The sequence below is a fragment of the Macrobrachium nipponense genome, chromosome 9, assembly GCF_015104395.2.
Source record: "Macrobrachium nipponense isolate FS-2020 chromosome 9, ASM1510439v2, whole genome shotgun sequence".
Classification (NCBI taxonomy): domain Eukaryota; kingdom Metazoa; phylum Arthropoda; class Malacostraca; order Decapoda; family Palaemonidae; genus Macrobrachium; species Macrobrachium nipponense.
In genome coordinates, this window is record NC_061110.1 from 14,088,176 (window position 1) to 14,103,228 (window position 15,053).

The 15,053-nt window shown below is 38.2% G+C and overlaps 1 protein-coding gene across 1 annotated transcript; it reads left to right on the top strand.

Moving 5' to 3' along the window:
• Positions 1–533: 533 nt before the first annotated feature.
• LOC135218014 (serine/arginine repetitive matrix protein 1-like) lies at positions 534–3,047 on the top strand. Its single transcript, XM_064254159.1, has one exon. The coding sequence runs from the start codon at positions 534–536 to the stop codon at positions 3,045–3,047; it is 2,514 nt and encodes an 837-aa protein (XP_064110229.1).
• Positions 3,048–15,053: the final 12,006 nt, after the last annotated feature.

The window sequence follows — 15,053 nt, forward strand, 5'->3', positions numbered from 1 at the left end:
GTATATTGTGTTTGTTGTAAACCTTGACACCGAAGTTAAATGGTTGCTTTTGGTGTTCAGTTAGCGGCTTTGTTTTTCAATTTGGTTCTTTATTTCTGTTTTTGATGTGATACGTCTCACCATGAATATACAGCACATAAATTTGTTTTCCGGTTGAATGAAGGTGATGATTTTAAGTGCCGAGGAGGAGAAAAAATTAAATACGTTAATTATTTTGAAATAATGAACAGTCTTGAATTTTTGTGACAAATTTCTATCGATAATCGCTTTGGGCATTGGATGGGAATCAAGCGGTCGTTATTTGAAGTTACATGTGACACTGTTTACAGATAACCAATGAGTGATAGAAAATGAAATATAGATGATATTAACTTATATTAATCCAAATCTTAATCAGTTCATTGAAAAAAAAATCAAGTGCAGTGTACATCCACAGCGGAGATGCACAAAATTAATGTATGTGGCACTCAGGATGTGAGACTGTGAACCCACACGTCCGGGCACAGGGTCGACTGTGGCGAGCGCTAGGGGGTATGGAAGGTGTCATGTTCCCACCAGTACCTGACAGGTCACTGAAGGGCACAAGTGCCCGCTTCCCTCCACCTCCGGATTCCTCATCTCCCGACTCCATCCTCCCCAAGAGAAACACATCCTTCCTTTGGAACAAGAACATAAAGGACAGCATTGATCTGGATGGGTCTTTTGACCAGGACTCCTTCTTCCACATGCACAGACACTTGCTGGCTGAAAGTGACCAGTCAACCGAGCTCGAAAAAAGTCTGTACGATCGCAGGAAGGGCATAGCTGGCACCTACTCCACTCTGGAGAGTAAAACCCATTCAGATTTTACCTCTGCTCACGAAACTCAGCTCTATGCTGGGATGACAACGCCCTATGACGAGCTTACCTATGAGGAGACACTTTTTGAAGTGAAAGTTGATGGAGTGAAGCCTCCAAATGCCGAAAAAATGGAGAGCTCGCTGCCACAGACAAGTGAGGAGGAAACGGCACTTCAGAACTTCCTGAAACAAAGGCAGATGAGTGTGAAAAACAATCGAAGCTTAGCAATACTGGAACCAAAGAAATTGAAGGCTGACGGTGAGGTGATGAGTAAGACGAAGGAGGAGAAATGCTACCCCAAGAAAAGTAACATCCCCCGAAGAAATACAAGTTTAGCCCCACAGTCGGGTAAGGACTGCCCAAGGCTGAAGCTTCGAAGTGAGAGCCTTCGCACTGGGCACGGTGGTCATCATCATCATCGTTCAGCTGACAGCAAGCACAGCTATGATGGCATGCTGTCTGAGGGGTTGATAAAATCTTATATCGAGGAACGTATTAAGGCAGTTGAAAGGCAGATAAGAATGGAAGTGACGGAAGAAGCTCATATGAGAAAGCACACTCGACCAAAACCAAAGACTCCTTTTCCAGACATGTCGTCTGCTAATCCCCCAGTGCCTGGTCCCTCTGACAGTTCGAGCAGAGAATTCATCCTCCGGGAAATTGCAGCTGTTTTAGCTGCAAAGGGTTACCTGCCAAGTGTTCAGGCTCAGAATCAAGGGGTTCTTCAGTTTACAGAACCCTCTCATTTTAATGAGTTGCACGACAAAGGACATCATGACAGAGATGATACCCTACGGCCAGCCAGCTCTATAACTAGCTCCAAGCTCGGTAAAGTTCAGCGATACAAGGCTGCCTCACCCAGGAGCTCACCACTGAGAAGTCGAAAGGCTGCACTGAACTCTGCAAGCAGCACTTACAAGAGTCACAAAGAGTCTAACAGAGATGCTAGTCTGAGAACTACCCTTGATTCTCCAAAGTCTAAGAGAAGTAGTCATTTTAGTGCACATTCTGTTGCAGAAATGGTGGATTTAAAGAGAAGGAAGAGGAAAACCAATGGTTCACGCAGCAGTCTCACAAGTCTGTTGCGTACCCAAGATTCTTCCAGTAGTGATACAGACCTTGTGAATACGGTTCGCTCTAGACAGCAAAGTATTATCAGCAAAAAAGCCACCACCCATGCACATTCATCAGACGCAGGTAATAACTGTGGCAACAGTCAAGGTAGTTTGAAACAGGGTGTGTATACAATGCCAAGTTTTGCAGACAATGAGCAGTCAGAGAATCTGAACGAGAGAAATAAAACTGCAGATGAAAAACCTTCACCGTTGGTTCCTCCTGAGAAAAACCTTAAAGAATCTCAGCCTACACCTATGTTGCAAAATACAGCCGAAATTAAAACAGAAGTTAAAATAGAAACTAAAGCTTCCACAACACCCAGCAAGCCACCTGAAGAAGCTAATAGTGCAGCACCAGAATTAGCCCCTAAAGCTAATCGTCGTATTCCTCCTCCTCGCCCTCCTGCGCCCTCAATCCCCATATACCAGTCAATCTCCCCTTCAGGGTCATCCCACTACCAGTCTATTCAAGCACAGCCGCTTCCTCCAACAAGTCTGATTCCGCCAGTTATACCACCTAAAGGTCCTCCACCGCCGGTGCCCAAAAGGCCCAAGAGGACATGGCAGACCCAAAGCAAACCAGAGTTACCACTGCCTGTTAAGATGTCCAGCCCTCCTCCTGTAGAAACAAAGGACATAAACCCACCAGCAATCAAGCAAAATAAGATCTATGCATCGAAGGAGGAACTATCAGCGCCGATATCTCCTTCAGAATCCCCAGTTTCCAAAGCGACGACGACCTCAACTATCGAGAGCGAAAACACGACGGACACAGCCACCACCACCTGTGCCACGGGCGAGACGCAGCAGTCCCTGCTGGCTCAGGAGGCCGTCGAGAAACATCCTTCGGAGGAACCTCAAGAGGCAGCCAAGGATTCGGAAAGTGGGTCACCGGAGAGGCTCTCTCGAGACCAGCAGCACGTGGCCGGGAGCAAGAGAGACTCCCGGGCAGGAACCCCCCAGCAGGGTAGTCCTGCCAGACAGTCCTTGGGACGCTCGTCAGCCACATCCCATCATAACGAAGATCGCTCTGAGACAGATTATTTTCTCATGGACGATCACACAGCAGGTATACACACCACTGGAAGTTAATCGTTTTCATTTTATATCCATTGGGATTAAACTTTACTTCATTTATGAAAAAGAAATAGTTTCTTAATATCTGACTGTTGAAAAACAATTGATAAATATAAGGAATGAAAGGTAACTTCACTTAACCTATAAACTCCATAAACTTATTTTAAATTTAGATGACTTTATTCATTTGATTTATTATTTGAATAAAATATTTTCTATTTACAATCATTCCCAAGAAACTTTTATTTAATTTTTGAAAATTCAAGAAGTCATATTATTTGAGATTAAGTTTAAAAAATCCTTCATTAAAATACTCAAAGCTGAATCATTGTATCTAGAAAATCTTTAAATTGTCATTTATGCGTGGGTACCAGTTCAGTTGAAAATTGGAAACAGTCCACACGTGATTGGAGAAACCTTCAGAGGAAATTAGATATTTTGGAATTTCTTGCTTTGGTGAAAGCTTAATATGTGAACCCTAATAAAAAAATAACAATAATTATATATATATATATATATATATATATCTATATATATATATATATATGCGTGTGTGTATTACCGTATAGAATAATTATATATATATAGATATATATAATATAATATAATATCTAATAAAAGGAGCTCATAAAAAACCCCAAAATTTAGAAAGTATACTATATTTCGGAGACCAAACTGTTTCTCTTTCATTTGGTCTCTGAAATATAGTATTTACTTTTTACATTTTGGCATTTTATGGGACGCCTTTCATTAGATGTAGTTCTGTTTTAACAGAATATATTTCACAGTTGTATATGTATACTACATGCATATATTATAATATATATATATATATATATATATATATATATATATATATATATATATATATATGATATATATATATATATATATATATATATATAAACACAGAGAGAGAGAGAGAGAGGAGAGAGAGAGAGAGAGAGAGAGAGAGAGAGAGAGAGAATAAATCAGTGATGACTTGAGCTAAAAAGTAGTACATGCTAACCTTATTTTTATTATAGTTTCTATTGTAGAGGCTAAAAAATTCTCATAATTTTCCCCCCAAAAATGTAAGAAATGAGGCATAATAAAGTAGAGAAAAAAAAAATAGTGTTCATAAGAAAGAAAATCGGTGCCGTAAAACGATTTCAGTTTGTGGAATTTTCATCATTTTCTTGGCTTTTCATTGAGTCTTACACCTTATTTCATGATGCTGGTTACCTCCCCATTCATTGCATTCGGTCTTTTCCGTCGGGCTGTATTACATAGCAAGCCATGATTAGCCCAGTCGTCAGCCTTTTCTTTAAAAAAAGAAACAAAGCATCGCTACCATGTGAAAAGATATGATTGTTTTCCAGTTGGCTGGTATATAAACACATATATGAGCAGCATTAGCACGTGTTCTCCCCGATACGGGTTACGCAACGATCATTATGCATTAACTACCCTGGTCTACCTTTTCATGATTGAATCTTTCTTCCATTTTGCTACCCACCCTCCCCTAAGAATTATTTCATAGTGCAACTGCAAGGTTTTCCTCCTGTTACACCTTTCAGACCTGCCTACTCTCCATTTCCTTTCCAGAGCTGAATGACCTCATAGGTCCCAGCGCTTGGCCTTTGGTCTAAGCTCTATACTCTAATCCATGAATGATTATCATTAGCACGTCTACATCCTTCATGAGTTGTATGATGAGCAAAGGGTTGTTTACATGATGTTTTACATTTTATGACAGCTTATTTTTGGTACATATTAAATTGATTTGTTCTGTATAAAGAGCAAGAGCCATGCTGCCATGAGGCAGCTTCCTCTGACAATTAAAGAAAAACAAAAGAAAAAAACAACTTCAAAGACAAAAGCAACAACAAGAAAATCAATGACTTCACCTCTCTTTAACCTCCTGGCTAGACCGCTGCGGTTTGTTTTGGATTTTGTTTTTGTTAAAAACTGACCTAAATCATAATGTAACGGTGACTTTAAGTAAAATGTTGAGCGGACTTCCTTGTTCTTAATGTCTCGTTTTCCTTTTTTTTTTTTATTCTATTTTACATCTTACAAGCGGTTTACACCTGCTGTCGTAAGGGTAAGCTTATTTTTTTTTCTGTATGAAGTATTTTAAAGTATTAAGGAGTTGAAAGCTTTTTATTATAAATATTGATATTCTTTATAAACGCCAAAGACCTCATACGGTAAAAACAAAGAAATTAATGGATAAAACCATTAGTACACTGGGCAAGCTTTCAAAATAATATGCATAAATACGTCTTGCTAGAATAAGCCGGCTTTGTTCTGTCCAAAATCTTACCAGTTATCAAAACTGAAGAAATCCACCCTGCAATGAATATATTCCATTTTCAGATACAGTTCTCGTCTGTACGGAAGAAGCATCGTACGTAACGGCTTAACGGATATGATGTAGTCATATATAAATACACACGCATACTTATACGGACATATATATATATATATATAGTATATATATATATATATATATATATATATATATATATATATAATTGTATACATATATAGTGTGTGTATTTAGAAAGCAGAGACACATACACACTCACTTTTTTTATCTACATATGTTACGTTTTCAAGGAGTAAACAAAACTTAAAATTGACTGCGCTTTGTAAATTGGAATGCAGAGATGTAGAGACCTGCTCAGGAACCCCTATAGTATAAGTTGAAATATGAAGGCGTGAAAATATCTTGTATATCAATTACTCTGGTGACAAAGAGAGAGAGAGAGAGAGAGAGAGAGAGAGAGAGAGAGAGAGAGAGAGAGAGAGAGAGAGAGAGAGAGGTTTCTTATTTTCTTTTAAATTTTAAAGGGGCTGAATTTTGTTTCACGTTATTTTCCGTAAAAGTTTAATCTGATGATATTACTAACCATCGGTTTTCTTATGCTGGATTTAATGAATTTCTCTCTCTCTCTCTCTCTCTCTCTCTCTCTCTCTCTCTCTCTCTCTCTGCTACACCTGTATCCAGGACTGGATCTCTCCAGCTCAGGTGGCCTTGCCCTAGCCTCCATCATCATGGCGTGCTAACGACTTGGTCCTGTAACTAACCACCCTGCGCAGCTAGCATTTAGGCGCCATGTGTCTCCTAACTCCAGGTTATTCATGGGAATCTCCCGTGTCTGAGCAGATGTTCCTTTGGAGCCGAACGCGATGAATGAGGTTCGAGTTTAAGTGTGTTTGTAATGTGGGCCTGATTGGGTGGGCGCTTCTATTTGTTTACGGCGTTTCTTCTTCCTCCTGGCTCTTTTCTCGCGGCTGGTGGTGTCGGTGTGTTCTGTTGGCGTTTACTATAGATCTACAAAGGCTGTATGTTGAGGTTTAGGCGTTTTTACCGTAGATTTGCCCGGAGGCCGAAGTGAATAATGTGGTGTACAGTTAGAGAGAGGAAAAGGGGAATTATTTCCCAAATGCTGTGTATATATGTATGCATGTATGTATATATTATTCATTTTATTCTTGATTTATTTAAATTTATTTGTAATTATCGTATATACCGTTATGCTTCCCTTCTCTGGGGTCTATTCTTTTGTCATTTAAGCGTGTAACTGGTTATTTTACATTCGCTTATTATATATATATATATATATATATATATTGTTATTATATTAATTATAGATAGATTGCACCTATGTGCCTCCTTAACATAAGAGAAGGATGGTAGATAAGTATGGCTTATGAATATCCTAGTTGAGAGATTTTAGACATAATGTGCCTGGAATTATGTAGATTAAGTAAAAAAAAAAAATGGCTATAATTACGTGACCAAGTTTGTACAGAATAGATTGCCTATTTTATATATAGATCTATATATATATATATATATATATATAATATATATATATATATATAAATGTGTGTGTGTGTGTTCGTACACATAATATGTACAGTATATATGGCTTATATATATAAGAATAATATAATATATATATATATATATATATATATATATATATATACACCACATATGTATATATGTGTGCATGTATGTATGTATGAGAGAGAGAGAGAGAGAGAGAGTAAATGAAGATAAAGCAACAGCAACACCTCAATGCGTAAATAAACAGCAAAGTAACTCTGAACGAAAACAAAACTAACGTTGTGGTATGTGCATCTCGTTTGTAAATAGCAACACTAAGTCTATTCTTAATCTTGAAGGCGGGGAGTATCACAAAAGAGCGAATTCGTTGCTAGTATTTGGCCATCGCCACAGGTGGCCGTTGCTGCTGGAGTATATTGCAAGTCGCCTAACTGTTAACGAACGGGACTGCGCTCTCGGTTACTGGGTAGTCCCGACTGCCAAGAGCGTCAAGAAAGATTGTGTCATTCCGCAGAGCTCTGTGCGTTATGGGCTCTTGAGCTGCTGCCGAGCGTATAACCGGCCTCTCGGATATTCCCAGCTAGCCAGAGAGAAGAGAGAGAGAGAGAGAGAGAGAGAGAGAGAGAGAGAGAGATCATGTTGGTCATGCTTGTCTCGAATATGAATGTCAATAGTGATTTATTTAGATATAAATAGATAAATAGAAAACTCCTCAGGTTTGTGGGTTAGGACGGAGAGAGAGAGAGAGAGAGAGAGAGAGAGAGAGAGAGAGAGAGAGAGAGAGAGAGAGAGAGAGAGGATCATGTTGGTTATGCATGTCTCGAATATGAACGTTAATAGTGATTTAGATATCAATAGAAAACCCTTCAGTTTTGGGGTGGAGAGAGCAGTTTTGGGGTAGAGAGAGAGAGAGAGAGAGAGAGAGAGAGAGAGAGAGAGAGAGAGAGAGAGAGAGAGAGAGAGAGAGGATCATGTCGGTTATGCATGTCTCGAGTCCGAACGTTAATCGTGATTTAGAAGTAAATAGGAAACCTGAGAGAGAGAGAGAGAGAGAGAGAGAGAGAGAGAGAGAGAGAGAGAGAGAGAGAGAGAGAGAGGGGGGGGGGGGGGGATATTTTATCAGTCATGCATGACTGTAATATGGAAGTTAATAGATGATAGATGTAGATATTGAGAGAAAAACTTTTAGGCTTTTAATTAATACACACACAGACACACAGATTAACTGTATTGTATTCCTATTAGATGTGCAGGTCTATCGTCTTGTTAGCTGACTCATTAATGACTGAGGTAGATGATAGACAGAGAATGGGTTAATACATAGAGAGAGAGAGAGAGAGAAGAGAGAGAGAAGAGAGAGAGAGAGAGAGGAGAGAGAGACGAAAGTTATCATAAATGATCTCCAGGACATTTTACAGGAAATCACTATCTTGTATTATTTTTATAATAGAGAAATTGCAAACTAAACCGTAAGACGTAAGGTCAGAAATTTTTTGAGCTTCTGTTAGTTTTTGATGACGAACAAACTGCTCTGTCATCGCTTATGAACATTGCTTTTGACGTCAGATGAACGATGCGTTTCGCTCTATTGCGTATAGTCTGGATATGAACCCAGTGAATGTTGTAGATAGTACCAAATATACGCTGAGTGTCACCATAAAGTCTCGTATCCCCGTTTTCCATATGAACGTTGCTTCTGACACCAGCTGAACGTTGCATTTCGCAAGTGACTCATATCGATTGGCTATCGATGTACCATATGAACGTTGCATTGAGCGTTATATGAACATAACCTTTCTTCAAGGCAGCATCAATCACAAGTTTTTGAACTTTGTATCATATGAGTTGCTTCTGTGACCATATGAACGTTGCCTTCCGTTACTACTCACCGCCAGTCGAACACTGAATCTCATTCTATTGTAAACTTACGTAAATCGCAATATTATGAAAGAGATATGCTTGTTTTTAAAAAGTTTTGTAAGATAGAGGATTGTTTACATAATGCTAAGATTGAATATGCAAAGCTTTACGATATCTGTTTATTTGTGAGTGTGAGAGAGAGAGAGAGAGAGAGAGAGAGGAGAGAGAAGGAGGGAGAGGAGAGAGAGAGGTGGGGGGGGAGGGAGAGAGAGAGAGAGAGAGAGAGAGGGGGGAGGCTAAAGTAGCAAAAATCCATGAATAATATAACATTAAGTACTAACACTGATTTCACAGCATTCCAGGAGTTAATTGGTATAGGTAGGTTGTGCTCCGTGCACATTGACGAGTTTTAGGTGTAACTTCCTGACCAACCAAGATGTAGAAATTTATTTTTATATATTGCACGTGATTGCGTAGTAATTATTATTATTATTATTATTATTATTATTATTATTATTATTATTATTATTATTATTATTATTATTATTATTATTATTACTTATTATTATTATTATTATTATTATATTCAGACATTCGTCGTGAACAAGCCAAGTCAGGCCATTGACTTGCAAAGCAAGCTATGATGGTATGTGAATAGACAAAAGTAATTGGAAAGGAATCAGAAGATAAATAACAAATAAATGCAGATAAGCAAAGAACAGATAACTATACCTACACAAGATATTACATTTTATAGATATAGTAGATGGCAAATAGAAAATATAAGTTTTCATCTGCTTTAGTAAGATTAAAAACTACCTGAAAAAAAAATTATATATATATATATATATATATATATATATATATATATATATATATATATATATAAACGAAATACGGTCGATACAATCGTAGATAAATAAATCGCAATAATTTGATGTAACATTACGTCTTGGCTTATAGTCGTTGTTATATGATGGATTCTGAATCATGCAATAGTAAAATGTTATTGCCTGGTTACCATCCGTTGTAATGGTCAATTTAATTTGTATACAAATTAATTTTAACTTGTATATAAATATAAAATTTATGACTAAATATCCACATGATTTCATATAAAACGTTGTTTATCTTTTCTTTGATTTTTCATACAAATATCTCGACGAATTTGATTCAAGTGTGTACCTTTGTTGATTCATCTTGATTTAATGATTATTTTTTTATATTGTACTTCGCTCTTTGCACACATTGGTCTTACGTTCTGTGAAGGCTTGTTAAGAAAGTTGATGCTCTTCTACAGTGATGGCATTAACTTGGTTATTTTGACGCCAAATTACTTACAGTTAAAGTATCTGTCATTTGCTGGTTTCATATGAACCCTTCAGCAGTACAAATGGAAATTGTAATAAATTGAATAGTACTCGTGGGCCAGTGGTTACTATCTTTGCCTCAACAACGAGCAAGTCAATAGTGAGCCCAAAGGAAGGAAAATTTAGACCATTTTGAAACATGTTCCCAATTCTTACCAGAGTGCTCTGTTGTTTTTTATGACTCAGTAACGTTAACACGGTTTTTTCTTTTTATTAGTATGTAGTAAAGTGTGTCCCAGAATGTCTTAACGATTCTTGTTCAACTGGGTAAACGACCACTTATAGACACGCAACTGCAGCCAGGTCAGCTGGTGTTTGGTCCACCTTTTAGTTCTTCAATAACATGATGCTTCTGTATTTATCATCATCATCTGCAATTGGCACTACGGAGTGCTCTCGTAAACTAGCTTATGATTTGCTTTTGCGCTGATCGAAGGGAAGTGTCAATAACAGCCTCTATTCTTGGCTGGTATCAATTTGTTCTTCAATAACAACATCGTGGTTCATGTGTTCTCACCTTCAGCAATTCGCTGTTCTAGGAGCTCTCTTGCGTAACATTTTTCCAATTTATTTTTGATTAAAGAAAGGTAGTTTTTTTAATATAAAGATATAAATTATGACTTATAGAGGGTAATGTTGGATAGTTTGCCGAGTTAATTAACTGTTGTCATAATAGAAAATTACAAAATTGATTGATTGATTATGACTGTGAAAAGGTAATGCAGTTACGGTGGTAATCTAGATATACAGAATAGCCTTGATGTTTTACATAAATCATTACAGGCAATAAGATGCATAAAGCAAGAACTAATACCAATAGATTTAAACAATGATGATAGTTTGACGCAGATTTACTTTGTTCGCTGATATAAATTCATTTATTATTTGTTATTCTCTTCGCTAAGTTTCACCTTTTCTCGCTTGTTTGCATTTTGTTTTCTGGAAGCATCCTTTGCATATTTAAGGCCTTCAGTGTTTTGTTACACATGAATGCTTACACTTTTGCAACAACAGCAATAACAACAACAACAACCATAAATTACATTTAGATTAGCGGTTTTCTTCTTGTTGTATCGAACGGTATAATTGTCACAAAATAAGCCGGTGACTATAAGTACAACAATGAAAATTTTAAAAAATGACTCACATGAGACGCCACGGCAGGAACGTGACCGGCATAATTACTTGGACAAGCTGGTCGCCATTACATCGATGTCAAATGACCAAGTTGTCGGAGAGAGCCTTTCAACAGACTGCCGCCAAAGGACTTCGCACCAAAGAGCGGAATGGAAGTCGCACTTAGTTGTGGTTGTGTGACATCACTTGAACGAACATGCGTCTTCAGTTTTCCACGAGTGTGTATTATTTGCCTTCTTGCGAAGTAGATTATCGAGGCCATTGCTATACGCTTCCAGACTGAAGCCAAAGGATTTGTTCTTAAATAAAAGTTGAAAATTCGAGAACGCAAGGTTAAAGAATTAGGGCAGGTAGATTGGAAAGATTTCGGCCTGAATACGCATGATACCGCAGATAAGAAAAATGGTTATTATATAATTAAAGTTATTTGAATGTAAATCATATGATATACATTGTCTGATATCTCCATGAATGAGCAAGGATTACAGGGCTTAGCCATACGTACAAAGCGCAAGTACGGTATCACACGAACACTTGGTTTTTCTTTGGAGCTTATTTTAGTAAGACGACTGGCAAGCTTTGCACCAAGTTACCAAAAGTCGTGCGAGCTTAGTATTACTTTATCGACCAAAATTGAATGAAGTTTTATGTCAATAATTGGAAATTATCTCGGCTAGCTGGCGCAAAGTTTATGATTATTATTTTATTCTGGTTGTATTATTATATATATTTGAGAACTACAACGGCATTGTAGATGGCAATCTCCGCTACAAAATCGTTGTCAGTATTTTCTTATTATACTGTATCTTCCCTAATGTCGACATGTTTCGGCCATCTCCCTGGCCATCATCTGGACGTTTCAAGTGACCTTCTTTTATTATTCTTATTCTTATTCTTATTCTTATTCTTATTCTTATTATTATTATTATTATTATTATTATTATTATTGTTGTTGTTATTATTTTGGGTGTAGTTAGGTAGAGGACCCTCTTTCAAGCATATTGTATCGGAGGAGATTAATGCTTCAGCTGCGTTGATTTTTTACAAATTTCTATCGAATCAATTCAGCTGAAGAATCTATCTCTTTCAATAGAATATTATTATTATTATTATTATTATTATTATTATTATTATTATTATTATTATTATTATTTTTTTTTTTTTTTTTTTTTTTTTTTTTTTTTTTTTTTTTTTTTTTTTTTTTTTTTTTTTTTTTACTCTATCACAGTCCTCCAATTCGACTGGGTGGTATTTATAGTGTGGGGTTTCCGGTTGCATCCTGCCTCCTTAGGAGTCCATCACTCTTCTTACTATGTGTGCCAGTTTCTAGGATCACACTCTTCTGCATGAGCCCTGGAGCTACTTCAGCCTCTAGTTGTTTCTAGATTTCTTTTCAGGGATCTTGGGATCTTGCCTAGTGCTCCTATGATTATGGGTACGATTTCCACTGGCATATCCCATATCCCTTCTTATTTCTTTCTATTTTCAGATCTTGATACTTATCCAATTTTTCCCTTTTTCCCTCGCTTTCTTCTAAACTCTGGTGTCCCCATGGTATTGCGACATCAATGAGTGATACTTTCTTCTTGACTTTGTCAATCAACGTCACATCTGGTCTGTTTGCACGTATCACCCTATCCGTTCTGATACCATAGTCCCAGAGGATCTTCGCCTGGATCGTTTTCGATCACTGTCCTATTCAGGTTGGTGCTCGTACCACTTATTACTGCAAGGTAGCTGATGTTTCTTGCACAGGCTCAGTGGAGGGCTTTTGCTACTGAATCATGCCTCTTTTGTACTGGTTCTGTGCAAGTGCCGGGCATTCACTTGCTATGTGGTTTATGGTTTCACTTTTCGTATTGCACTTCCTACATATGGGAGAGATGTTATTTCCGTCTATCGTACTTTGAACATATCTGGTTCTTAGGGCCTGATCTTGTGCCGCTGTTCATCATTCCTTCAGTTTCCTTCTTTAGCTCTCCCCTCTGTAGCCATTGCCAATTGTCATCGCTGGCTAGTTCTTTAGTCTGTCTCATGTATTGTCCATGCATTGGTTTGTTGTGCCAGTCCTCTGTTCTTTCTGTCTTTCTCCTGTCTCTGTATATTTCTGGGTCTTCGTCTGCTTTTATTAGTCCTTCTTCCCCCCCTTCTTCATGCACTCTTTAGCCACTCGTCTTCACTGGTTTTCAGATATTGCCCCAGTGCTCTGTTTTCGATGTTGACGCAGTCCTCTATACTTAGTAGTTCCGTCTCCCTCCTTCCTTTCGTGTTATGTATAGTCCTGTCCGTATTTGCTCTTGGTGGTGTAGTGCTTGTGTATTGTCATAGTTTTCCTGGTTTTCTGATCTATGCTGCGGAGTTCTGCCTTCGTCCATTACACATTCTGCGCTGTATCTGATTAATGGGCACTGCCCATGTGTTTATGGCTTTTATCATATTTCGGCGTTGAGTTTTGACTTGAGTATCGCCTTGAGGTCTCTGCATATATTCTTTCCTGATCGTGTCCTCATCTCTTGGCTGTTTTTTTATATATCCTCCTTCCATTATTCCCAGGTATTTGGTATCCTGTCTCATCTATGTGTTTGATGTTGCTAAAACCCATCTGGTAGCTTTATCCCTTCAGTTCTCGTTACTTTGGTTTGCCTTTTTTGTATGTTGACTAAGGCGCATTTTTTCTATTCCAAACTCCATCCTGATGTCCCTCAGATACAATCCTTACAGTCTGGATTAGGGTATCTATTTCCTTGATGCTCTTACCATACAGCTTGATGTCGTCCATGAACATCAGATGGTTGATTCTGTTGCCGTCTTTTCTTGAGTTGGTACCCGGCATCCATCTTTCTGTAGTACTTTTGTCATGGGAAATCATGGCTACTACGAAGAGTAGTGGAGACAGTGAGTCGCCCTGGAAGATCCCTCTCCTGATATTAACCTCTGCTAGTCTTATTCCGAGCTTGTAAGTATTGGGTATTCCCATTGCCGCATTGTAATTTTGAGGAGCTGATGGTATTTTCCTCTGCCCCATATATTTTCAGGCATTCTATTAGCCATGTGTGTGGTATCATGTCGAAGGCTTTCTTATAGTCTATCCATGCCATGCTTAGGTTGGTTTTTGTTCCCTTCTCCTACTGTTCTTCATTACCATTTTTGTCTATCAGGAGCTGGTCTTTTGTGCCCCTACACTTCCTTCTGCAGCCTTTCTGTTGGTGGGGATGGTGTGTTTGTTTTTCCTCTAGGTAGTTGTATAGCCTTTCACTGATGATACCCTGTTAGTAACTTCCACATTATTGGTAGGCAGGTGATAGGCCGTAGTTACTGGCTATATTCCCTTACTCTTGTCTTTTTGTACTAGGATGTTCTTCCTGTGGTCATCCATTTGGGTGCTTGGTGATTTGAGATACAATGCTGGAGTTGTTCTGCTATTCGTGGGTGTAGGGCCTTGAAGTTTTTGAGCCAGTATCCATGGACTTCATCGGGACCTGGGGCTTCCAGTTTTGGCATTTTCTTTAGTTGGTGTCTGACTGTGTCTGTCGTGCAGTCTGTGAATCTTTGTCTTTATTCTCCCTGTTTCTTCTTCCTTGACTTCCTGGAGCCATGTTGCATGTTTGTTGTGTGATACCGGATTTGCTCCATAATGTTTCCCAGAGTCTCTTACTTGGTTCGGCTTCAGGAATTTCTGGCGTGGTTCCCTTCCCCTCTTAGTTGGCTGTATAGTACTCGGTTGGTTCCGAATAGTTTGTTCTGTTGGTATCCCTTATTCCAGTTCATGTATCGTTGGATCTTATGTGCTTTGGCCTTAAGCCTCTGTTT

Bases quoted from the DNA above. Each gene is read 5' to 3' on its own strand.
- LOC135218014 (XM_064254159.1), top strand. From the start codon at position 534: ATGGAAGGTGTCATGTTCCCACCAGTACCTGACAGGTCACTGAAGGGC.